Source organism: Phyllostomus discolor, chromosome 5 (genome assembly GCF_004126475.2).
Source record: "Phyllostomus discolor isolate MPI-MPIP mPhyDis1 chromosome 5, mPhyDis1.pri.v3, whole genome shotgun sequence".
In the NCBI taxonomy this organism is placed as follows: domain Eukaryota; kingdom Metazoa; phylum Chordata; class Mammalia; order Chiroptera; family Phyllostomidae; genus Phyllostomus; species Phyllostomus discolor.
In genome coordinates this window covers 155481845-155506753 of record NC_040907.2, presented here as the reverse complement: position 1 = coordinate 155506753, position 24909 = coordinate 155481845, and the positions used below count along the sequence as shown (strand labels likewise).

Below are 24909 nucleotides of genomic sequence, written 5' to 3'. Positions count from 1 at the left end.
AACCGGGGGCAGCGGGTCTGGGGGACAGAGGGGGTGAGTGAGGGCAGAGCAGGAGGAGAGGCCAGGGGTGCCAGGCCAAGGCACGTGGCTCTAGGTATGATGGCCACCCCCTCCTCTGGGAGTCCTACAGTAGAGCTAACAGGTACCCGCACCCCCCTCCCAGACACACCCTAGCCCAGGCGCCCAGGCAGCAGGCAACATGGGAGACCTTCTGCCCGCCCCCGGCACACGGACAGTGCCTTTGTCCCCAGTAGAAGTGACAGGTCTCACCACAGGGTTTCCTCCACGCCCACAGAACAGGCTTGCACCCTGGAGTCGGCACTTTCTGGGGAGCACGATTTGTCAGGATCTGGGAATTCGGGTGGAGAAGCTGCCCTTCGTCCTGTCCCCAGGTCACTCCGCAGCCCTGTGGTGTTAGACCCCTCGGCAGCTGGGTCTCCAGTAGTAACCTCGGTGGGAGTGGGGTTGCCCAGGGTAATCGCCCTTGCCTCTCTCAGTGTCTCCTCGGAGCCATAACCTCACCCTCTGCGTTCCCAGTGCTGACCCGCATTCCCTGTCCCTGACCGCTGCAGGGGAGCGGTCAGGCTGACACGGTTAGCCCGACTGCCCCAAGAAGCCTGGTGGGAGCCAGCGTTCACTGGGGTTCCCCATCCTGGGAGCTGATCTGCGGAATCCCAGTAAATGGGGGGGAGCTTCTGGCTTGTGTAACCCTCAAGTCCATATCTGTGTATGTTTGAAGCATGCTATATGAAATTATTGGGGGTTTTTGTTTCATGGAATTGCCGCAGCCCCAGCTTCTACATTTCCCTTCTTAGGCACCTCTCAGGCTCATGCAAAAATGCATGTGGCTCCCCTAAGCTTTTGTTGGACTGGATTACGGGGAAGTGGCCCAGGCACCACGGGAGGCGAGAGAGGGCCAAACTCAGGGGCAGAGTCTGCCAAGGACTGGCCGTGAGGAGAGCGAACCGCAAGGCAGTTTGAGACCGGCACGCTGTGCGAGCAAATCCCTCTCTCCTGTTACATCTGGCCCGTCAGCATTGCCACAGTCCGCCCTGGGATCACCGTGTCCCAGACCCTTGTGTCTTAAGGAGCGTTCTAAGCCCAGTGGCCCGAAGCCTGCATGTCTGTTTCCTTAGACTCCTGCTGGCCGGTCATCGGAGAGGTCGAGGCCACCTGGGGAGTGCCTGCTCATGCCAAGCAGTAAGGGGTTTGAGACTGTTTTCACGTTGACCTCTTTCCAAATCAGAATGTTTTGTTTTACAAGATATGAAACTGTGGTTTATAAAACATGCTGGTAAGAGGAAGGGAAGATGTTAGCATTCCATCCTTCTGAGGCAGCAGTGGGAGCCCAGGGCGGTTAAGCGACTTGCCTCCAGGTTGCACAGCTGGGAGGCGGGGCATGGGCTTCCAGCACACACTGCTGATCCAGGGTTTGGAAATCCTGATGGGTGGAAATCTCTTCCTTGTGGATTTGACTGCTTTGGAAAGCCAAGTCCAAGAGTGTTCGGCTGCACTGGCTCCCCAGGAGAGTCGAGGCCAGTCCCGCTGAAACCCTGGCTGAGGAAGGAGAAGGGCTGAGGGGAGGGTGCTGACTCAGTCTCCTGCAGAAAAGTTCCAGCATTCAACCCTGCCAGGTCCACGGGCCAGGCCCAGACCTAATAGATGGTCAGGGGCACCTGCGGTCTTCCCAGAGATCTGCCTGCCAGGGAGGAGCTGCCATCCTGCCTCCCTCCCCCTCCGCCACGTCTTTCAGTGGTCTCAGCCTGTCTGAGTGAGGTGCTACACACAGGGCCTGCTTTTGTAGGATGAGGCTTGCTCATGCAGTCGACAAACACAGAGCACCTACTGTGTGCCCTGCAGGGTGCCCGGCACTGGGGTGCAGCAGTTAACAGAAAACAACTGTCCCTGTCTTCCCATCACGGGGGTGGTGGCATTCCAGCACTCTCTCTTACCTGCAGGGTCAAGGCCCAGGGAGTCAGTCATTTTCACAGTGCACCTGCCACATGCGAGGTGGAAAGCACGGTATTGCTGGCGTGGATGGGTGGTCAGGGTAGTCTTCTGGAGAGGGTGGGCCTTGCACAAGGAAGGAGCTAAAAGGAGAAAGCTGCCCTAAGAGGAACAAACCCGAATGACTTATGCAGAGGTGTGGAGGGTGGCATGGACAAGCATGATTTGGCCACAGTGCCTGGGGCTGCCTGAGCAAAGATGTTCACCTGGCACTAAACAGGCTGAGGGACAGGCCCAAGGGCTCAAAGGGCCTCAAATGGCAGGTGAAGGAGAGTCCCCTGTCCCTCCTTACCAAGCTAGGGAAACAAGAAGCCTCACACCTGCTTACGGCTGGGGCCGACTGACTGACTGAGGCCCAGCCCCCACCCAGGTGAGGCGGTGAGGTGAGCAGGCTCCCCAGCTCCCCAGCCCTGGGCCCCTCAGCCTGGTGGAGGAGCTGGAGCCGAGAGACAGGCAGCGCAGAGGCGGGCCCCAGACTTGGAGGCGCTTCCTGCGTATTGTTCAAACAGACCCTTTTCTTCATACGCAGTGGCTTCCTCCATAAGGTCATCTACAGAGGCTCCAACCTGAGAAAGCAGACTTCTCTGTTTAGAGCCACCGGTTCTTGGGCCAGGGTGGGGATGGCCCAGAGGCTCCACCTCCCGGCCCCTTTGGTCCGTCCCTTCCCCCAGGAAGGTGGTGGTGAGGTTGCTGCTGAGGTTGGCCAGACCTGCAGTCCCGGTGTTTCTGGGCACTCTGTCTTTCTCGATTGTTGCCTGTACTTCTTTTTTTCCTTTTTTTTCCTGAAGGAGCATTTTTATTACTTTTATGTACAGAAACCTCCACAGTGTACACTCAGCCCAGCTTGGTGGCCAGTTCCTTAGCCTTGGCCTTTTCTGGCGTGGCAATGCAACCCAGGACGTTGCCTCCCCATTGGTGGGGGACCTCATCATATCTGCCGATGTAATCGGTCCAGAGAGCTTCCACCAGCTTAGCCAGAGCCCCTTTGTCTTCAGAGTTAACCCGTGTGGAGGCGACGGTGGTGCAGGTCTCCCTGTGGACTAGACGCCCTGGCCTGGCCTTCCCCTGGGTGATGTGGTAGGGAGCCCCGTCTTCTGCTCAGGGCGGGCAGGAAGACGGCCAGCTCGATGGGATCCCCATTGTGCGTGGTCACCCCCAGCTGACCCTTCTTGTTCTCCACCGGCCGGTGACCTCTTCATCCCCTGCTCAAGGACAGGTGGCCTCTTGGTGGGGACGTCCTCTTTGCCGGCAGCCTTGTTCTCGGCCTGGGCCTGCAATCTCTGCTTCTTCTCTTGCTTTGTCTCTGGCCGGTCCTTGGGCGCCAGCTGAGCAGCTGTGCAACTGTTGGGCGGTCCAAGGCCTGGGTGAACCGGTCAGTGGCAGGGGACACTTTCAGACATTCATAGAGAATAGCCCTTGGTCGCTGCAGCTGAATGTAGCAGGGCCATTTGACAAAGCAGGTGAGGTCCCTTTTGGGCTGCATGTCCTGTCTGATGCCAGAATTCTTGGGCTTCTTCTCAAACAGAGGGTCTCCCACCTTCTTGGCCTCCTGCTCCTTCATGACAGCATGGGCTGGGCTGGCGCTGCCTTTCTTCCCCTTAGCCTTCTTTTCCTTCTGCGTATTGGGCTGCAGGAGAAGAGAGGACCGTCTGTACTTCTAGTAGATGCCCTCTCGAGGCTGCAGCCTTCATCCACTCTTTCTGGCCCCGTCCCCCATCTTTTGATGGTGGCAGGATGTTTAGCTACTGCCATCAGGATGCACCCACAGCAAGACCTGGGGTCTCCGGTCCTGCACCAGGGCCTGCAGGGCCTCCAGGCTTCTCCCGGGCCTGGCAAGCGACCTCCCTGCTCTCTGGGAGGCTTCCTGCCAGTTCCAGCCACCCACTTCTGGCTCAAGGCATTGGGTCGAGGGATTGCCGCCTGGCACAGGGCTCAGGGTATCATCTCAACAGGCAGAGTGACAGCGTGCCCTCGTGGAAGGAATGCCAGGATTTTAAGAGGATCTAGGTCAATCAAGGTTCTAGGCTCAGCCACCCACTAACCAGGTGACCTTAGGAAAGCAGCTTTACCTCTCTGAGCATCGGCTTTCCTCACCTGTGAAACGGAGGCGTGGTTAGCAGTGAGGACAGGGGCCGTGGCTGCTTTCCAGATACCGCGCTCCCCCATGCCTCGTGCTTTTGGCCAGGTAAGAAGCAGGCCTTTCATCGTTGTGGTTCTGGGGCTCCTAAGATCCCCTCTCACCTCTGGGGCTCTGAGAAAAAGCCACTTTCAGCTCAGAGGGATCAGGCAAGGGGAGTTTGACCATGTTGGCAAGCCTGCAGCCGGCTCTCCTGAGCGGCCAAATGGGTCACTGGCTGCAAACATCCCTGGGTTTGTAATGATGATCACAGGGCTCGTGGGCTCCTGGACACCTTTGGAATGGGTTTTGTGAGGCCAAATGCTTTGCAGATTAAATTTCCGGAGAAAGAGCAGCTGAGAAATAGTCTTGAGCTTTGCTAAGCCACTTCTGGGCTATGGCAGCAAAAGGGGTATGTGTGCGTGTGTGTGTGTGTGTGTGTGTGTGTTCACCCCTAATAAAAGGGAGAGGAGTAGGCGAAAGAGGAAGGTAGTCCAATCCCCAGCCTTCCTTTCTCCTTCAATTTGCATCAGCCAATGGGACTACTTGTGCTGCTGTGTTGTCCAGGATGGTGCTGGTAACAGAAGGAATATGATTAGTGTTCTGGAATTTCATGGTAGGGGTTGTGGGGGGGCTGGTTTCCCCTCTTTTTTTAAGTAAAGTAATGTTTTGAAGAGTTGCCCTGGAAAACTGCTGAAAGCAGAGAGGCTGACGGACGTCTTTGGTCATGTCAGACGAGGACAAGACTATCCAAGTGAGCAAGGGTGTCTCTCCCTGTTGGCAGTGCTGCGGGGTTCCAGGGATATCCTGCCAGAAAGCAAGCAAGGGGCCGTAATCACAAACAGGCCGAGATCAGTTTCAACCAGAAGTATTACTTTAGCCTCTTGGCTTTGCTGAGGAAGAATGCAGTTTCCCTTGCCCCTCCTCCTCTGTCCTTCTCAAGTTCAATAAGATCTGTGAAAGCAATAGATCTGGAGCTTAGAGAGAGGCCAAAACTCAAGCCAGCGAGGGGTCTCAAAGGCCCAGAACGGGAGGGTTCCATCAACCTCCACTGGGGTTGTTGGGGGGTGGTGTTGCCTGGCCTGTTTGCTGTCCGCATTCTTCCTTGGGGTAAATGGGAGAAGCCAGTTTTCCCAGAGGCTCTCGTGTCTGCCTGGGGCCTCCTCACCTCCGTCTTGCCCACCAACCAAGTGTCCTCCTGACCCCTCTGAATATTCAGGCTGGCACTTTTGTGTGTGTGTTTGCCATGTACTTAGAACTGGGGGGACGGGGGCGGGAGAGGTCAAGTGGGGTTATAATGAAACTGGCTCAGCACATTGGAGCAGCCTGACCGCCCTTGGAAATGAAAAGCTCCTGGGTCTCTCACCTCTCCTCGCCCCAGCACAGCCCTGGGAGCTCGGCTTCTGTCCCCTGTCCTCCACCTCAACCCGCACCCAAGGGCAGGCATCAGATCAACTCCTCCATGCTTGGGTATGAGTAGTGCTGCTCCCCAGAGTGCTGCCACTGTGAGGGGTGCACTTCCCCCGGCATTGGCAATGGGAGCAGGACCAGGGCTGGCGAAGGCCTAGCTCTCCTTGCCAACACAGCAGGGATCTTTAACTGTTCCTTGGAGGAGGAGAAGGTCGTTGGCCTCATCATCGGGGCTTTGCATGGGGAGAGTGGGCATCCAGAGCTCCTGCCCCAGTGCCTCCCTGATGAGTGCTTAACTCTAACTGCTGCTTCTGAGCCCAGCCCTGTGCCCTGGCCTCACTACACAGCCAGACACAAGTTCACCCACCTCCTTGGACTTAAAGAACTTCCACTTTTGATGGGGCCAGAGCGACTTGTCAGCACTGATGAGGCAGCTGGGAGGAGGCGTCTGGACCCCAAGGGCCTAGCCTGCCTTCCATACCCCCATCTCTCAGCCCCTGTGGGGCCAACTCACCACTTCAGGGCCTGTGGGCGAGAATCTTCATTCTAGAAGTGATTTCAGGGTTGGGGGCCCTGGATGGAGTCAGAGCCTGGCTGGAACTCTGATCCAGAGACCAGGACAGAGTGGGGATGGAGACACATCTAATGGACAGACCAGAGCTGGGGAGCCAATGGTGATATTGCTCACTCCCTGGGGAGCAAAGTTATGGCCTGTCTGGAACACAGCTGGGATGCCTTGGGCCGGTCATGGCCCACCTTGACTCCCAGACATCTGTTGTCTTACTCTCTTCAGACCTCCCCACCTTAGAACCCCTTCTAGAATGGAGTGTCTCCGCCCAAGGGCTAAGCCTTGGTGGGATGATCCCATGGAGGGCGGGAGGAGGGTATTGGAGAGCAGGAAGATCAGTGACTTCCCAGCTTCCCACCCTATCTCTCTGCCCCCCGGCTACCAGGATCTTCCTGCTGATCATAGTGGGTGTTGATCAAAGGCTAGGTCTTGTTCCGAGTGGAGAAAACCAAACCAAGCACACAGGGGCACGTGTAGTCAGGAGCTGGAGATCAGGCATTCATTCAGTCCCCACCTTTTATCTACTGCTGTGTGCCAGGCATCGGGACACAGAGCCAAAAAGGGAAGACTTGATCTCTATGTTACAGAGCTCACAGCCTCATGGGAAAGTAGGCAGCTACCTGCTTCAGGCCTGACAATGGTTGATGATGTGTTTCGAGCCAGGGTGTTGACTCTCTGCAGACCCCTTTTCTTTGGGTCTTAGGAATGCTAGGCACCAGAAATTGATAGGGTAGAGATAGGAAGAGCTCCATCACTAATTGGTGTTCATGAATGTCAATCATACTGCCTGACCAATTACTGTAACTGTGGTAACTCTGGAATGAGGCCTCTGGATCTGGTCTGAGTGTGGCCTTTTCTCCGTGGACTGGGATGGGATCTGTACTAGATCAGCAGGTAGGAACTAGGAGGACAAGGTGGTGTCCAGAGGCAGGAGACACAGAAGGGGAAACAGGGTGGGAAAAGCTCAGAGAGAAGGCCTGTGCCTAAACCGCCACAACCCAGCAGGGGCTTCAGGCTGGTTGTTTCAGGGCCAGGGTAGTCAGGGCTCAGGTTAGACCCATTTGCTATTTTCTGGAGACTTTTTTTTTTTTTTTTTTTAAGATTTTATTTATTTTTAGAGAGGGAAGGGAGGGAGGGAGAGAGAGAGAGAAACATCAATGTGCTGTTGCTAGGGGTTATGGCCTGCAACCCAGGCATGCACCCTGGCTGGGAATCGAACCTGGGACACTTTGGTTCCCAGCCTGAGCTCAATCCACTGAGCTACACCAGCCAGGGCTATTTTCTGGAGACTTTTAATACTAGAAACGATGGGACAGGCAAGGAAGGGATGTATCGGACAGCAAGCCACACCCCATTTTCTCTGCAATCACCACCGTCTGTAAAGCACCAGCAGTGTAGCGTCCATTTTACAGATGAGAAAGCCGAGGCCCAGAGCATCCCTCCTTGCAGGGGACACTCTGCTGCTCCTAGACCATCCTCCACAGGCCCCTAGACCCTGAGTGGGGCACCATGGGTGGGGAAGCTGTTTTTGGTGTAGTGTTCTCCTCACCCACCCTGTGGGGCTTGGGGCTTGGGGCCTGGGGCTGTCCATGGGTCCAGAGCTCCAAGCTGCACCCACCAAAAGGAGGACATTGTGTTTCCTGGCAGAGGAGCCGGGGCCCCTGTGGAGGCCCAGGGCTGGTGAGGCTGCTTTGAAGGAACTTGGGGAGGGGCCGCCCATCCCTCTGCATTCCTCCAAGAGCCCCACCCAGGGTGCAGGCTTGTCCCTGGGGCTTGGTCTGGGGAACCTCCCTGAGCTTGGGCTTTCCATTCCTGTGCGGGGAGAGGCCCACATGAAAACGGCCTGGTCAGGTGTAGGAGCGGACTGAGAGAGCTGGCGGATGGGAGTATCAGCTTCCTGGGTGATCTCCCGCAAGTTACGAAATAAGCAGCAAAACGGCCCAGGCCTCTGGTCTCTGCACACAAATCCCCCTAGGTGAGCTATGAGTCAGAGAGAGATGCCTCCTGCATCTGGGGATCTGGAGGAGGAAACTCTGCCTAAGGGCTGAATAGCTGCTCTGGATTCTAGCAGGGCAGGTGCCCAGGGGCCAGAGTGGCGGGAGTCGGAGGCAATGCCCAGCGCTGACCCCACCCTGACCCCTGGAACTGGACTCGAGATACTGAGGCAAGAGGGACTGTGGAGTGGATGGAGAAGCCAGGGTAGGAGGAGGAAGGGTTGCGCTCATCTGTCTGTGCATTTCATTTTCAACAACCGCTCACTGAGTCTCCTCTTTATCCGGAACACTGAGCCAGGCAGGGGGCTGGACAGGATGCCAAGGTGAGCAAGACTTGGCCTTTATCCTCAGAGACTTCCTGATCAAGGGGGGCAACAGCTAAGCCAAACCTGAGGTCAGGGTGCTGGGGAAGCACAGGGCAGGAGAGCAGAATCCCAGCTGCGGGAAGTCACAGGAGCTTTGCAAACCTGGTGGCTTGGAAAGATGAGGCTGGGGCACCTTGATGGACCTGAGAGTCTATCATATTTGGGGGCTCCTGAGCCCTGCTTGCATGGGCCAAAAGCAAGATGAAGGGCATTCCCCCCCCCCCCCCCCGACCACACAAAAAGTCGTGTTCAAATCCCACTCTGCCACTGAGTAGCCAGGATGTGGCCACTTTGTTCAGCAGTTTCCGTATCTGTCCAATGGGGATACTATTTTGAAACCCAGGTGGCTATTGGGAAAGTTAACCAGGAGTTGTCAGGTGGCACACATGTTTTCTTTTCTCTACAACACAGGGATGGGCCACCACCCAGGCTGGGCAGCAGGTTGCACGCTGGGGAAGTTAGGAGTCCATCAGGTTTCCGAAATTGCTCAGAACAACAGTTCGTCCAGCTCCGTCTACCTATAACCCAGAGACTTTTCAAAGTGTTTTCCCCATCTCCTATCTTAGAGTAATCTATAGGGAAAGTAGGGCAGGTGGCTCTGTTTGCATTTTTTGAGAAGCTGAGTTTCAGAAGAGTAAGTGGTGTGCACAAGACACCAAAGCTTGCTAGCGACCAGCTTGGATTCATACTCCAGGGCTGCATGCATATTGTTAACCCAAGGTTCCTTCTGCAAGGTCGGTGTCTCCCGTCGAGTGGGTCATGCAAATGTGTGGTGGGCACAGCGTTAAATGGCCTTGAGTCCCATCACGAGAAGGTTATTTCCTTTTGATTCTCTTTCTCTCCAGGCTGGGTCATGAAGAAAGTCTCCACTTGGGGCTTTTGTGTTATTAACACTTGCTGATGTTTTTTGTTTATTTGACCTAGAGAAAATCTGGCCCCAACCATAGTGTCTTGCTAGAATTTTGCCTTACTATCATGTCAGAAGTGCATAACATTGTTTCAGCTTGTGTGTTTTGCTAGTTATCTTCTATTTATGCCAAAGGATACTGGTTTTTCATTAAGTGTAGCATAGGAAAATGTCCTCTTGAAATACTAAGGTATTTAAGGTTTTTTAAAAAATAAAAACACTAGGCCCTGGCTGGTATGGCTCAGTGGATTGAGTGCCAGCCTGTGAACCAAAGGGTCGCTGGTTTGATTCCCAGTCAGGGCACATGCCTGGGTTGTAGACCAGGTCCCCAGTAGGGGGCATGCAAGAGGCAATCACACATTGATGTTTTTTTCCCTCTCTTTCTCCCTCCCTTCCCCTCTGTCTAAAAATAAATAAACAAAACCTTATAAAAATAAAAGCACTGTGCAGGTGCTAGTTAGGTAGCTCGATTGGATATCTAGCACTCTATAATGCCTTAGGTTTAGGAAACACAGTTACAGGACATTCCAGGTGACCCTGTTCCCGCAGTCTCCTAGGGTGACGCCAGTGGTTCCCAAATTCCAAGTGGGAAAGGAGCCTGGAAAAGCATCGGCAGCCGTGGTGGCTGCTCCCCACACTGCCTGGAAGAATCCACGTTGTCACAGGGCCGCTGACGTCAGGTGGTGCCGGGTTTTGCAAGGCCTCTATTTAAAATTCCCCAGGAATTGAGTAAGGAGGGTTTGGAGGGAGGAATGCCCTGGACAAATTGTGGGGTGGGTTTGTTTTGTTTATGGAGATGGTCTTTAAAGTTGAAATTGCCCCCGTTTTATTTTTGCCCCAACTGAAGAGGGGCTGAACTCAGCTGTATGGGAGGGGACGGTTGTCAGCCTAAGGCTTTCTGTTGCAACCAACTTGATTCCGGGGCCAAGAAGTCTCTGTTTTTAGCAAAGAAAGAAACAGGAAAAAACATAGCAAACCCATACACGTCTACTTATTAGGCACTGGATGGATGGAGTAAGCTAGTTAAAAGAGAAAGGTTGACCATGTGCATTTCAAATGACTGGCCACAGCCACGGAGGGCCCCCTCCGCTCTCCTCGCCAGGCTGGACACGTGAGGCACCAGACGCGATGCTGGGTGCTTCCCTCTCGGGCTTCTCGTCACAGCCCAGTGAGCGTGTGCTGTTCAGTGTTGTCGTCTCACTGACGAGGACACTTCAGCCACTTTCTTTGACCACTCTGAATGGCCAGGTATTACTCTAGCCCAAGGCCAGCTTCCTAAAAATGTAGCCTGTGCAACACTCAGTAAACAAAGCTCGTCCTGTTACCGCTCTCTTCCGAGCCTCCTGATGTGTGCGTGTGATGGGCAGCTATCTCTGACCCCTCCTAGTGAACCCCCCTTGGCAGCCAAGAGGGAGCCACCCGCAGGCACGGCTCTTCCGTTGCCCAGCCCAGATCGACTCCATCGCTTCGTCCTCTACAATTTTATGGTTGGGGCCAGTGGTCCTGGCTGTTTGTTCATGGTGGCAATCTGGAGTTTCCTAAACAAATTATTTTCTTGAAGTTAAGAAAATAAGTGGATTGCTTTAAATATGTATTTACTATGTGAACCACAGCGTGCATAGTTGAAGGATATGGCAAAAGTCGTCCATGGTGTGGAAATAGCTGAGGTTTGAGAAATGTTGATCCCAAGTCACTCTCTCCTGGCAAAGCTCTTGGGGAGCAAACTGTGCCAGAACACTGTCAGCCCGGGTGCCACTGCCTCGCCCTGTGTCGCTGGCTCAGAGAGGGTGAGGGAGAGGCAGCCTGGAGACAGGGCCCGAAACCACCTGCCAGCCCAGCCCCCTGCCCTCAGAGGGGTGGGAGAGTGGGGGGAATCGGGTCTGCTTCAGGGCGGAGGAGAAGCGCATGAAGGAACTGGCTCCCTGACTCCTCTGTCAGGCGGAAATTGGGGGACCTAACAGAATGAGCAGGCGGTGTTGGTCTCTCTCGGCAGAGGCACAGGCAGCTGGAGTCGTTGTTCAGGGACGCTGTGTGGGTGTGGTTCCGGGAGACGGACCTGGGCTCGGACCTGGGCTGCCCCTTCTTAGCCAGGCACCTTGGGTGAGTCGCCCAGTGCAGGCGTTTCCTGAAGCAGCCTAAACTTCACAGACTTGGGGACAACTTACTGGACTTCCAGTCCCCCAAACTGAACCGTCTCCTCCTTGCTGCCAGGTCGGGTGATCCATACCACCCGATGGCCCAGGACACGCCCAGGTGGTACCTGGTATTTCAGCAACCCCCGTTTATTCCAGAAAGTTTGGGCAGTAAGTCACAAGGTCTCTGTGCTGAGCCACGTCCTGTCGTCTCCCCATTCACTGCTTTTTGTGGTTGGATCTGACCTGTCGTTACCATCTGTTCAGACCTTCTCTTTTGGCCCCTGATCCTGGCACCACTTTTGCTAAATGAGATGGCATCACCCCACAACACTGCTGTCCTGCTCCTGGGACTGATTAGAACGCCCACCAGGCCAGTTCCGGGCAGAACCCCTGCTCTAGGTTATAACCAGTGAATTGTCCCTCCCTCTGTGGGTGTGGTCAGCCGTGGGCACAGCCCAGACTGCCAGTGAGTGCTCCTGATCAGCACCCACTGTGGCCTGGCCCCTTCCTTCCTGTAGAGTCGTTCTGTCCCGCGAGGCCGGGCTGACTGACCGCCTTCCAGGCTCTCCCACCTTCCCTAGGGAGCCCATGTGTCATGTGAACAGGACCAGCATTGAGGTTGCTGGTCTCTACTCTGGAATGCACCTTCTTCGAAAGCTGGAGCCTCTGCCCATTCTGTGACCTCTGGCCTTGCTCCTGTCCATGCCTCCTGCCCAGCAGGCCTTTCACACAGTCTGCCGGCCGATGAGAGCCTGTGAGGGGCCCATCGATGCTCCCTCTGCCTCTGCCCTGGGTCCATTCACCACCGCCCTCCTGGCAGGCACGTTCCAGCCTGACCACCCCCTTCTGAGAGCGACCCTCCAGCCCCGGGTGGGAGTCCAGCAGACCCCTTCCCCTGGAGTCGGCCTCACAGCACAGCCCTGGAGGTATCTGTCGACTGGCCTCTTCCTTTTGCCTGGAACACCAGGGGAAATGCCCTTTTGTTACCCTGGGCATCTCTTCAGGGGTCCGCTTTACAGGACTTTGACCTTCCTGTTGTGCTTCTCAGGGGCTCACCCCTCCTGGTCTCTGTTCTCCTTCCACGAGCCGCATCATCTGCCCTCATCAACCCCGTCCGTCTTCCCACACCTCGTCCCGGGCAGCCGCGTCTCACCCACCGTTTGCACCTTTTACAGTCGAGTTTGAAAATACATTTCACATCTTCTCTCCCTCCTGAGCCACCTTCTGTTAAGGAGTCTGTGGCCACGGGCCACGCCCCTGTGCTCTGCTCTCTACTGGGGTGGGTGGAGGATAGCGGCGTTGAAGGTGAGTGCCCCCCTCGCCTTCATCTGGAAATGTCCCCGCCTTGAAGCATCGTGAGCACTACTGGGATGAGCCACGTGCATGTCCACTGCCCTACCTGTCCTGGCCCTCCCCTCTCCCCTCCCTCCCCCTCCCCCCAGGTTTGAGCTGAGGTTTGGTGCGGGTCCCCTCTCCTCTGAGAATTCTTCCCCGTCCTGACCACTCAGTCTCACCTTCCACTCCGGGAGTTCCCTCAGCAAACATCGTGTCAACAACCGCTGTGTCTGCAACTGTTGGGGTCAGCGTACCCTGCGCTTCCCAACGTGCCATCTTGTACTCTCAACTGCATCCTGCCCCCGATGCCCACCTGTGGTGGGCACAGAACCAGACCCACAGTTTGCACTGGAGACCTTCCAAGGTCACAGCTGGATGACAGGGGCACCAAGAGGCTCTGTCTCCCTGGGACTCCAGGCACCTAAGGCCTACTTGTCCGGCCCTGGAACTAGTCACTGAGTGGCACCGAGGTGTTAGCTCCTTCTCTAAAGTAACTGTGGTGCACACTCACACTTTAATAACAGCCCTTTGGTGCTCCTTGCTAGGGGCCAGGCACTATTATGAACGCTTTTCCTGGATTAACTCATCTACCCACATAACGCTCTGTGAGGTAGTTGCTACTCTAGGTCCATTTAATAGGTGAGGAAATTAAGGCTGTTGCCGTAATTCATGCATCTAGTCAGTAGCAGAGCTTGGGAGTTAAACCCAGGCACCCTGGCTCTAGAGTCCTTGCTTAAAACCATAATTCTCTTCAACCTGCTGTTTTATCACGTGCCCCTTCTCCTGGGTGCCTCACCCATGGCCTCGGCCTGCTCAGGCCCAGCACTGGGCTTCTGGGCCTGTCCAGGGCAGTGGGCAGGCCGCAGCGGGGGAGGGGGAGGGGTGGCAGCAGCCCAGTTCCTGCTGTCTTCTTGCCACGGATTCTACAGAGCCTTCCAAACTGTGACGTAGCAGCCTGTGCTAATGGTCTTGGAATCCAGGCCTCAGGCGCCCCGGGGAGGTTCTGGGGCCCTGGTGGCCTGAGAGCCCCATCTGGGGGAAGGGGAGGCCGTGAGTGACAGGGAGGAAGGCAGGTGCCAGAGGTAGGACCAGAAGAGCGGGTCAGGCAGGAAGGTCGGGGACTGGGGGGTGTATCAGGAGCGACCGGGGAGCCTCTCACCCACTCCTGTTTGCTTTGGACCGCGGAGGCCACATGCTGTAAGCGGGAGTGTGTCTTGGCAAGAAGCATGGTGACAGAGCCTCCTGACCAGGGGAGGCCTGGCCCAGGGTGGGCCGCCTTTCATTGCTCTTAAAGGCACAGCGTGCCACGGGCCGCCCGCAGTTCCGGTGTCTCTGAGCCCTCTCAGGTGGAAGCCTGGGATCTGCCCTAAGGTCACGGGAACAGGGTCAGGCTGGGTCCTGGGCAGAAGCAGTCCCTTAGGGCCCAGCTGTGGGCCAGGTGAGCAGCACTGGTGACATGTACCTGGCCAGGCCCCCTTCAGCCCCCTTCCTCTCCGCATCTCCCCTCCTCTGCCCTACAGTGCTCACAGATTCTCACCCCATCCTCCCCTCCAGACCGCTCCGAGGAAAGAACATGGGAATGGCTGGACCTATCGCCTCCCAAGGGGCCAAAGCCTGAGCCAAGGCAAGGCAAACCTCATGCAGGGAGGCAGGTGTGGGAGGCCTGGGACTGTGCCTCTCCTTGCCCCAGCTCCATCACTCCCCCCCAGCCCCCGCCCCGGGGCCCTCCGCCACTGGATGCCAAGCCCTCCTCAGAGGCCTGGGCGCACAATAGCACTCCACGGAGGACGTGGAGGAGGGCCTGGAGGGAAAGAAAAGGCGAGGCTGGGAAATCACCTGAAGGCTGCTGAGTTCTCCCAAACTCCAGACTCCAGCTCTCATCCTGCTCGATACTCTCTGGGTCGGCGCCGGGGGCTGTGGGTGGAAGCCAGCTCCCCGCTGCTGGCCTCAGCACCAGTGCACAGGCTGTGCCTGCACCCTTCCTGTGTGCCTGCAGGGCACTGGGGACGGGGTGCCCGAGTCCCGACTGTGTGTCTTCTGTAGTGTCCCCTTTCCTGGCATGTACCACGGGCTCAGTGAGTATTTGGTTATTGAGAACACCATAGTCCCTGATTGCCAGGCGACTGTAGGCAGATCAACCTGTCCTCATATGACAGGTATGACAGAGGCTCGAGGAGGGCCAATGACTGTGCCGGGTCACCCAGCTAGCATAAGCTGAAGCCAGGATAGAACTGAGGTCTCTCTTTGGAGGAGGGGCTAAGGAAGCGCCTGTGGGCTGAATCCTGGGGTGAGCAGGGCCAGGAGGGTGTGGGAAGTTGGGGAAAGCTTCATGGAGGACAGCACCTCAAAGGACAAAGTGGGGGGTGGGATTTAGAAGGGATGGGGGGCAGGGTCCTCTGCCCCCACCAGTTTCTTTGTCCTAGGCTGGGCTGTGACCTCAGAAGACTTGATTCACGTCGTAATTGTGTACATCTGGTCTCCTCCGGCCCTAATGAGCTTATTATCCTCTGTCATTAAGGAGGCCATTGTGGCCTGATCAGCCTGGGGACAGCAATGGCCTGGGAGTGCCCATTACTTCCTGCCACCCTCGGCCAGGCTCAGCCCCCTCCTGGAGAGACTAAGGCCCCCAGCCCGTCACCCGTCACCCAGGTCATGCAACCTCTTTTTCCTTCCTCTTCTCTCTCCTCTCTGTCTCTCCCTCTCGGTTTCTACCCTTCCCATCCTTCCACCTGTGTCTACACTGGGAAGCCCTAACTCGGAAGCCCTAATTAGAGTCAGTCTGAGAGGGCTTTGACATTGGCCAAACAAACGGAGATTATGCTCAACCTGGACAGAGAGGTCTGGCTTCCGGGCCTGAGCTTTTTCCTCTTGGGGCCGGGGGGGGGTCTCTCTTCCCTGCCTGGGGTGGGGGTGCTGGCCAGGCCACCCCAGCGTTGCCTTCTCTTCCCTTGGCCCCCGGGCCATTGTGAAGTGGGTTCTTCTGGAGGCCCAGCAAGCAGAGCTGGCTGCTGTGGCAGGTGACGCTGCTGCTCTCTCTGGGCCTCTGCCTCCTGGAAAGGGCTGGGCCATGGCCCGTCAGCCAGCCTGGCTGAATGACATCCTCCTTCCGGCACTGGAGAGACACGGCTCTCACAGGAGGAGAGGCCAGAACGAGGCAGCTTTCAGCGGGCTGGCTGGTATGGGATTCTCCCTGAGGACTTCCCCGAGCTGGGACTTAACCCCCAAAACCAGGCCCAGACCCCACAGTGAAGGTTTCTCCTGCACGTCCAGCGACATAAGCCCCTCTCTCAGGGTTCCCTTACCACTGTTTCCTGGTCAAAGGGATAGACAAGGTAGCCCCTCTCCTGCCCCGTCTGGGGGGCGGGGCATCTCAGCATACAGGCAGCCCAGGTGGGAAGACCTGCCGGAGCGTGGCTGCCAGGCCAGGGTGCAGGGCTGTGCTGGGGGATCTCCCAGCAAGCTCAGCCCCTTGAGGCTTCCCCACCATCCTACTCTACCAAACCCCTTCCCCCAGAAAAGAACATGCTCCCCTTCCACCTAAAAACAAGGGTGGCCTTTTCTCAGGAAAAGGCCAGCCAGGTCTGGCCGCCCGTCGGGAAGCAGCCACCCCTCCCTGGGCACAGGGGCGGCCCCTGCTCAGCGCATAGCTAACTCCTGCAGTAAACCTCGCCGTACTGCCTTCCCCAGAACAGAGACCGGCCGGCCGGGAGAGGAAGGCTAGCAGAGGCCAGCTTGGCATCTGGGCCCGTCATCCTGGGGACGTGAAAAGTGAAAGAGGCGGCTCAGGCTGGGCTCTGCGCACCCACAAGACCCACCTGGTCCGATCATCCTCTTGGCCCCACCTGGCCCCCCGCACCCTGGGACTTCAGTCCTTCATGCGGCAAAGCACACAGCTTTCCTGCAGTGGGTGTCTGCTGCCTGTCAGACCGCATGCGCTGGCTGTTCTTTATCTCACCCAGTGCTCACACCAGCCTGCAGCGTGGAAAGTGGTCTCCCCATCTTATGGATTAAAAGACAAACAAACAAACCAACACCAAGGCTCAGAAAGGTTCAGTCACTTTCCAGGGGCCACAGAGCACGGAAGTGGCATGGATGGGGTTCGGACTCAGGGCTCTGGTTCCAGAACTGAGGCTCTGGGCCTCCTCGGTCTCCTCATCTGCCAGGCTGCTGTCCGCAAGCTCAGTTCTGCCCTAGAGCAAGAACAGGCATGGTGGATGGTCCTTACCGTCTCCACAGGGCTAGTTCCCAGAGGGTGCAAAAGCAGCTGTGCATTGTGGGGCTGACTGTCTGGACCCTGTTGGATTTGGCGGAGGTCATGTCAGAAGGGAGGAGGTTGCTGTAGGAGGTTGGGACAGGAGAGGGGGGCTGCAGGACCCCTGCCTGGGGGAGCTGTCTGAGCAGGACAGGAGCCAGGCTGAGGATGGCTCTGAGACACCTTGGGCAAGGAGGCAAATCCCAAGACGTCTCCCCTTGGGCCCCACTTCCCAGCATGCTTTGCTGTCACATATCAGCTGAGGAAAGAGCAAGCCGTGCTGCAAAAGCAGTGACTTCTATGCTCCTGGAGCCCCTGGAGGCAGCCCCACATGCCAGAGGTTAGAGGGACTACAGGGACATGCACACACCCAGGCCAGCCCACCAAGCCGCACTGAGGACTCCTGACACCGGCCTCAGGCACAGACACCAGCTGGCCACCCATGGGTGCTGACTCTTAGTCCAGGAGAATACCAGCCGCCACCACGCCGACAGTAGTGCAAGGTTTCTGAGCTCCCACTCTGTGCTCGGCCCCAAGCTGAGCTACTGTATCTTCTTTATTCACTTGCACACGGCCGGCTTCTTTAATTACTCCCTTACCAGACAGGGGAGACTGAGGCTCAGAGAAGTTTAGTAATTTGTCCATAATCACACAGCTAGGAAGTAGCGAGCCAGGGCCTGAATTTGAATTGTTCTCCCCGCAGATTCCTAACTTTCCCCCTCTACCCCCAGAGGGCCCTCCCCCCTCCACACACATGCGCACACTCAGGTTCACACAGCCCCGCATCTCTCTGCTCACGGCACACACACACAGCACGTGCCCACTCACAGACGGGCACACACATAAAGTACCAACATTCCAGGACATGCATTCTCAAGGAACGAACCACCTTACCCTCGTGTGCACAGCAGATACGTACCTTGTCCACTTCTGTGCTGGTTAAGACTCTGGGCCCTGCAGCCGGACTGCTTGGGTTGAAAGTCCGGCGCTGCCTCTTCCTAATTGTCATTTATCTCCACCTTAGTGTCCTCATCTGTAAAATGGGGATGATGGCGACAGTAACACTTAGTCCACAAGATTCCTGAAGATTAAATACAGTGTTGCATGTAAAATCAGTGCTGGTCCCCGAGCGCTCTTCTCAGTGTCTGGCCATCACCGTCACGTATGATAAATGCAGATACACCTCTGTTCCAGGCGTGTGTGGATATGTACACGGGCATAAGCTGCCTCCCATGTCCTCAGGAATACATAGCCAGGCCCACACTCCCCCCCACACACACACATGCCCACACACTCTCAGCCTCCGCAGGAAAGAGCACCCCGCTCGCGTGCACTGGAGGTGAGCCTGGCAGGCCCACGGGGCTGGCTAACGCCTGAGTTCTCTGGCCAGCCGGGCCACGCCCCGGGGCTCAGGCTCGAGTTGTTCCTCACTGGAGCAGCAGTGGCTTTGGTCAGGAGCCCTGGTTGCAGCAACTGACGTCTGAGCTGCTGGCATCTGGCACGGGCCTGTCAGCAGCCCTAGGTGGGTGCAGCCCCGGGGCGGCCTCCCCCAGAGGCCCGACTGTGAGACACGTGCCAAAGCGCCTGGGAGGTCTGCCTGGAGCTGGGGCGGACACTTTTGCGCGTGTGTGCCCGTGCCCACCTGGACAGTGTTTGAGCCTGTCCATCTTGGCTCAGTGAAGGTGCCCACAGCCAAGCCAGCAGCAAGTGACCGGAGGCTTAAGGCCACACGGCACCGTTCTGCACATTTTAAGGCTGGAGTGGAAGGAGCCCAGGCCAGTGTTGTCAGGCAAAGTTGGCGGGGACCACCAGGCCTTGAGGATGATGAGGGTCTCAGCCCCAAGTCTTGGGCGTGCAGTGGGATCCTAAGTTGCTGCCCTGGGTGGGGAGATGCTCACAGTCCGCTGATAATGCAGGCTCCCAGGCTCCCCAGAAGTTTCTGGTGCAGCAAAGATTTTGAGGTGGGAAGAACCCAGAGACAGCCCTGGCACATCCGTGGGGCACCCGGGCAGTGCAAGGAGCACAGCATCACGCCACCCTGCCCATTGGGCACCTCAGCCACCATTCAGCCCCCCAGCAAGTCTCCGCCATCCTGGGACCTCCGCATGGGCTCTGCAGAACACCTGGGCCTCAGGCTGATGCTTCTTGGCAGAAACTGGGGGGGTTCCTGAAAGTGCTCCCCCACAGGCTGAGAGAAGGGGAAGGACATACCAGGCAGAGACCCCTGCAAAGTCCATGCCTTTTGGCTTCTTGGAAATTGTCCGAGCCGTGGCCACACTGTGGTGGCCTGGGCCTCGGGGAGTATGGCCCGACCGATCTAGGCAGCCCTCTCCATGGCTCCATGACTGGTAGGCCCAGAATGTACAAGTGGTGGTGGGTATAATGAAGGTGGCCCCCACACACCCCACTGGAGGGGGCGGGGGAAGACAAAGGAATTGACCTGAATCTGGCAGAGAGGGGAGGGAGACACCTACCTCAGGTTCCAGAGGGTGGTGACGCAGCCAAGGCCCTGTGCCAAATAGGCCTGGGCCTCCGGAGTCCAGACCCCTCATCTAGGGGGTTTTTTCTTTTTCTTTTTTTACTTTGGCGTTTTAGAGCAGTTTTGGGTTCACAGCAAAATGGAGCATAAGGTGGAGAGCTGCATGTCCTCACACATGCACAGACCCCCCAGCATCCATATTCCCATCAGTGTGGTGCATTGTTACTACTGATGAACGTGGGTTTGCATACCCTGACCACCCAGGTCAGGTTCACCTCCAGGGTCGCTTGGGCTGCACTTTCCGTGGGTGTGGACCGACATACAATGGCATGTATCCATCGTCATGCGTCGTGCAGATGCCCCGTGTCTCAAGGGCTTTGCAGAGCTGCAAACAGTTGAATCCCCAGAAAGGGTGGGTGCTGGGGGCACTCAGGACTAGATTGCAGGCTGTTTGCTCTCCCAGGCTTGTCACTCAGGGCAGTGAGGTTCCAGCTGAAGACCTGGGAGATGACCCTGGGTTCTGAGCCCTGGGCAGTGTTTTCCTCTGTCCCTCCCCACTGGTGCCCCCCTGCAGCCCTTGGCCAGCCACCCGCAGCTCCCAGGGCTAAGCCCAGCTGGGAGTGCCTGGGAAGCGCCCCCCTGGGTGCCCCTCCTTGGTGCCCAGGTGAAGCCCCGGGTCTCTTGACAAGGAACGGTGCAGGTTTGGGTCGGCGAGCTCTGTCGTGGGCAGGAAAGAACTGGTGCCAGGTTGCTCTGGGGACAGAGAAGCATCAGAATGGGGTGGGGGTGAAGACAGGACCCTGCGAAGAGTACCCACTAGGAAGGGATGAAGGTATTTAGCAGACTTGTAAGACCTGGGTGCTCAGACTGCTTTGCTCAGTCAGCGTTCGTTTGAATGAGGAATGAACGAACCAATGAATGAAAGGAGAGAATGAACAAGCCCTTATCATTCGGCCGTGACCGTCAAGGGTCACTCCAGGGTGCAGTGCCCACTTACCGTGATTGACGTGTCAACACATTTCAGGGCGGCTGCGAGGAGCACAGACGTGGGAATGCTGCTGACCCGTGATGGGGAAGGGGGACAGTGGCCGAGGGAGGCGTCCGTGAGGCATGTGTCCCCGGATGCCTTTGGAGCAGAGAAAGTGCCTGACTCTGGGCCCACCAGCGGTCCTAACGCAAAGGCCATAAATGGGCTGTGTTTGGTCTTTCCGACGAGGTGACTTTTGTACATTGGAAGTATTGTTGTTTCCGTTTTTAATTCTTTTCATCTAACACGTGTGGAAGTACGCATCGCAGCCCGTCAGGCCCTCTTCTCGGGGAGCATGCTGGCCTGTCCCTCCCCCCTCAGGCAAGCGCAGGCTCCTCAGGGCTGCACGTGGGCCAGGCCTCTGCTGGGCTTCTGGGCTGACGGGCTTCTGGGCTGACGGGTGCTGCGCCTGCCCCTCCTCACCTAGGCCCCCGCCACCTCTGCCGTGCTTCTGGGTTCTCATGGTTCCCTTCTCTCTCGTCCCCTCTGCAGGCTGGTGGTTCGTGAGCACCTCCGAGGAGCAGGGCTGGGTCCCTGCCACCTACCTGGAGGCCCAGAATGGTACTCGAGATGACTCAGACATCAACACCTCCAAGACTGGGGAAGGTGAGGGCCTGTGGGCTGCGGGGTGATGGGTGATGAAGCAGGTTCGGGGAGCCGGCTGACCCTGGGATCCCCACCCTGGGCCCAGGAATGAGTCCCCCTCCTCTTGGAGGCACCTTTCTCGCTCTTCTCCCCGAAACCATCAGAACCCCTGAAGAGGGCTGGACTTGCTAAGCCCCTTCTCTCTCAGTCCGACCCACACAGGGGGTTGACTCCCCTCCTATCCCAGGCCTGCCCCTGCTGGCCCCCATGTGGGGCTAAAATTAATGGGGAAATCCCCTAGGGGTGCGGATCTCAGAGTTTGGCACCACTGGGGCAGAGACGAGTCTCAGGGCTAGTCTCCCGAAGCCCTGGGTTCCTCTGGGGGGCCCCACAGAGACCCGCCTTTGCTGGCCCCACCCCACCCTGTGCTCCCTGTGCAAGGCCGCCCCCGAGGGGCTGTGTGCACGCAGCTTCCATGCCTGTGCCGTTCTGCCCGGAGGCCTCTGCTCCGGTGTCTGTTAGTCTAGCCAAGGGCGCAGGCCTGTGAGTCACTGCTCAGCGCTGCAGTCTCCGAGGGGTGGCTCCAGCCTCTGCACCATCAGCCTCTCTGATTGACTCTGGTCCAGTGTGGCTTTTCTGGGTCTTCCTAGTTGCATTTCAAGGAGCCTGCCCCCGGGCCAGCACTGGCCTGGGCAGCCTGTCCGTGGACTCAGGTATTCCCCAGAGCAGGCTGCCAGAGCCCAGCGAGTGTGAGGCACCCCTTGTTCCCGGCCGCCGGCTCCTAATGACTTCCAAACCTCCCGTGTCCTGGCAGCAGGCGCGCCTGCCCTAACGGTCAGTGGGGACCGTCCAAATGGGCATGTCTGAGAGCCAGGGATGGAGGCCTGCCACCTGGGGCTCAGGCCACCTCCAGGCCTGCCCCCCGCCCCCTCTTCCCCATCGCGTGGGCCAAAGTAAGCAGCCTGCCAAGCGCCAGCTCCTTGTTCATCCTTCCCCTAAATAAATGTCCGCTGCTTGGCAGGCAGTGGGAGCCCCACCCTTGCTCCTGGGAGGCTCTGCTTCAGTCCCTCGACCAGAACCGCAGCCCCTGCGGTGCGCGTCCGCCTCATGGCAGGTTTCCGGGGGACCAGGCCCCATCAGGAGGGGCTCTCGTGTTCAGGCCAGGTGCTCAGTCCCTCCTGGCTATTTCCTAAGCCCTGGAGTGGAGCCTGTACCCCCTCTCCCCTCTGCTTCCATTGCACTTCTGTGGCAGTGGAGGCTCTTGGCCCCTGAGCTGGGTCTGCTCTAGTTCGTCTGCAGTCACCAGGCCTCAACCCCTACCCGGGACCTTTCAGAATGAACAGTCCCTCAAGTGTCCTGAGGTCTCATTCACCCCTAGGTGTCTGACCGGTCCGTTACACACCATCCCCACTCCCCCAGGAGGGTGCTGTTGGGATCCCCACTTTCCTGATGCTGGACCTGCGGCTTCCAGAGGGTTAGCCACGTGCTTGTCTTTGTGAGACCTTGGCCCTGGCTGGCCTGCTTTGCCCCATGGTCCTCAGCAGTGGGCCGCACACCTCTCCATGGAGCATTTTGCTTCTAAGCTGCTCTAGGAGGGTGTGCATGTAGCCTCGGAGCCCTCCTGGAAAAACCGTGTCAAGAGTGTCAGAGTGGAGGTTTTGGGTGCATGGTGGAGAAACAGGATGCTGGTCCACGGCAGGAAAGAGAGAGCAGTGTGTGGACGCAGACACCAGCCTGGCTGGAAGGGGGCGCAGTGCTTGGCACAGAGCCAGCAGTAGCAGGTGGTAGAGGGCTTTGACTTTGACAGAGAATCAGGCGGCCAGTTGCAGGTTTTGCACTGGAGGAGTGCATGCACCCAGGGTGACTCTCCTTAACACAGGGTGTTCTGCATGCTTTTAGTGGGACCTGTGTGCCAGTACTCCTGGCAACATTTGGGCAGCTGTGAATGCCGCCACCACGAGTCTGGGCATCTTACCAGCTTTACAGAAGGGTTCCGTGCCCAGGGCCCTGTCAGCAGACCCAGGGCTTCACCGGGGCTGAGGTGGAGATGGCCCAGCTTGGTCCCCTCTCCGGCCACCTCCACACCAGCCCTGTGGCCATCCCATCGTAGGTCCCCTGAGCCCTGTGGACAGAAATCCCATCAGACCTCCCCTAACAGCTCATGCCAGCAGAGACCCTCCCAGCCTGGTCTCACCAGGACCTGACCTACATCCCACAGGGCCCACCCAGTCCCTTGCCTTGTTTCTGGCCGGGGCAGGTGGTGTCAACCCCAATGACAGACAAGGAAACGGAGGCTCAGAGAGGGACAGCAGCCTGTCCAGGGTGACAGAGCAACCTGGCAGTGGGGCCTAGACTGAGCCCACACTCACCTTTTGTCCAGGCCCCCTGCTTACAAGAAGTAGGTCAGACAGCCGCTGTCCTCCTTCCAGGAAGGCAAACACTTCCCAGCAGCTTTGGCGGCACTTGGCTGAGGTGTCTCCCGACAGTGTCGCTGTGACTCCAGCTGCCGGCCTGCCTTCCCCGACCTGGGCAGCCCAGCACCCTCCCCGTGCAGTGTCGCTTCACACCCTAGAGTCCCGGTCTGGTGTCCGTGCCGCCTAGTGTCCCGCAGGAAGGCAGGGAGCATCTGGAGCTGGGCCAGAGCAACCGGACGACCAGCGCAGGATGCACCCCAGGGTGGGCGGCCTGGACGACAGGGCTCTGGAGCAGCGAGAAGCTGGGGAGGCAGCTTCTCTCATCAGGAATCCAGTTGGAGAGGTAGCAGAGCCAAGGCCCGTGGCCCCTGCCCACGTGTGCACCTCCCTCGCCCCGTTTCTGAGGGGTCAGCCATGTGCACGGCCTCGAGGTGGGCCCTGGGGTGCAGAGGCCCAGCCTTTGCTCTCAACAGAGTCGATCCTGAGGGGGTCACTATGAAAGGAGGGGTCACTGTATACACAGAACAGTGAGAGCTATAAGCCCGGTGAGGAAGGGACCCCGAGTGTCCCCTGGACACGTGTGCTCTTCCACACACGGTGCCTGGCGCACAGTGGCAGGTTCACTAGCAGGACTTAAGGAGTGTGTGGGTGGCAGGGCAGGGAGCCCCGGTCTGATGCGGCCCCACACCACCCCTGGCTCCAGCACTGCCCAGCCATGGCGGGGGCAGCGGCCTCTCCCGGGGACTGCAGTGGAGGGTCATCCGTGCACTGGCCAGAGCCAACGACCCTCTTCACCTCCCAGGCACTGGGATTCTAGGTCCTCACCCCATCCCTGGCTGGGGGGTGTACCCTTCGGCTTTGGTTGAATTTTCCCCACACGCCCTTGGCGTCACCGGTCGGAGGTGCCCCATGCAGCGGGCATGTGCCGCCGCCTGGGTGTGGGAACCTCCCCTCCCGCCATCCGTTCCTGCCCCATCCCATCCCATCTCATCTTCATCTCATTCTCTCCGCCGGTGCCTGTCGCCGCGTGTCCCATCGTCACCTCCCACACCAGTGTCCAAGAGACGCAAGGCCCATCTGCGGCGCCTGGATCGCCGGTGGACCCTGGGCGGGATGGTCAACAGGCAGCACAGCCGAGGTGACCGCGGGGGCCGGCTTCTCCTTACCTGCAGCCGCTGCCTCTTTCCCCCTCTCTCACTAACACCCCTCCTCCTCTCCGGGCTCCGCCCCGTGGCCTCCTCGCCCGGACCACCTGCCCGGACTTTTCTCTCGCCTACTGCAGCTTGGGGTGGGGGCGAGGGACGGGCACAGGGTC

The 24909-nt window shown here is 58.0% G+C and overlaps 1 protein-coding gene and 1 pseudogene across 5 annotated transcripts in view; one reads left to right on the top strand and one right to left on the bottom strand.

The window, feature by feature from the left end:
* Positions 1 to 24909, top strand: part of SH3PXD2A (SH3 and PX domains 2A) — a 224141-nt gene that overhangs the window by 176138 nt on the left and 23094 nt on the right. For 4 of the 5 annotated variants that reach the window (XM_028511891.2, XM_028511892.2, XM_036027247.1 and 1 more), the window contains 2 exons: positions 21088 to 21201; positions 24649 to 24732. In XM_028511891.2, the coding sequence (XP_028367692.1) occupies positions 21088 to 21201; positions 24649 to 24732 (198 nt within the window). The remainder of the gene's footprint in view (positions 1 to 21087; positions 21202 to 24648; positions 24733 to 24909) is intronic. The other variant, XM_028511893.2, reaches the window with a different exon arrangement.
* Positions 2792 to 4173, bottom strand: LOC114496183 (annotated as a pseudogene).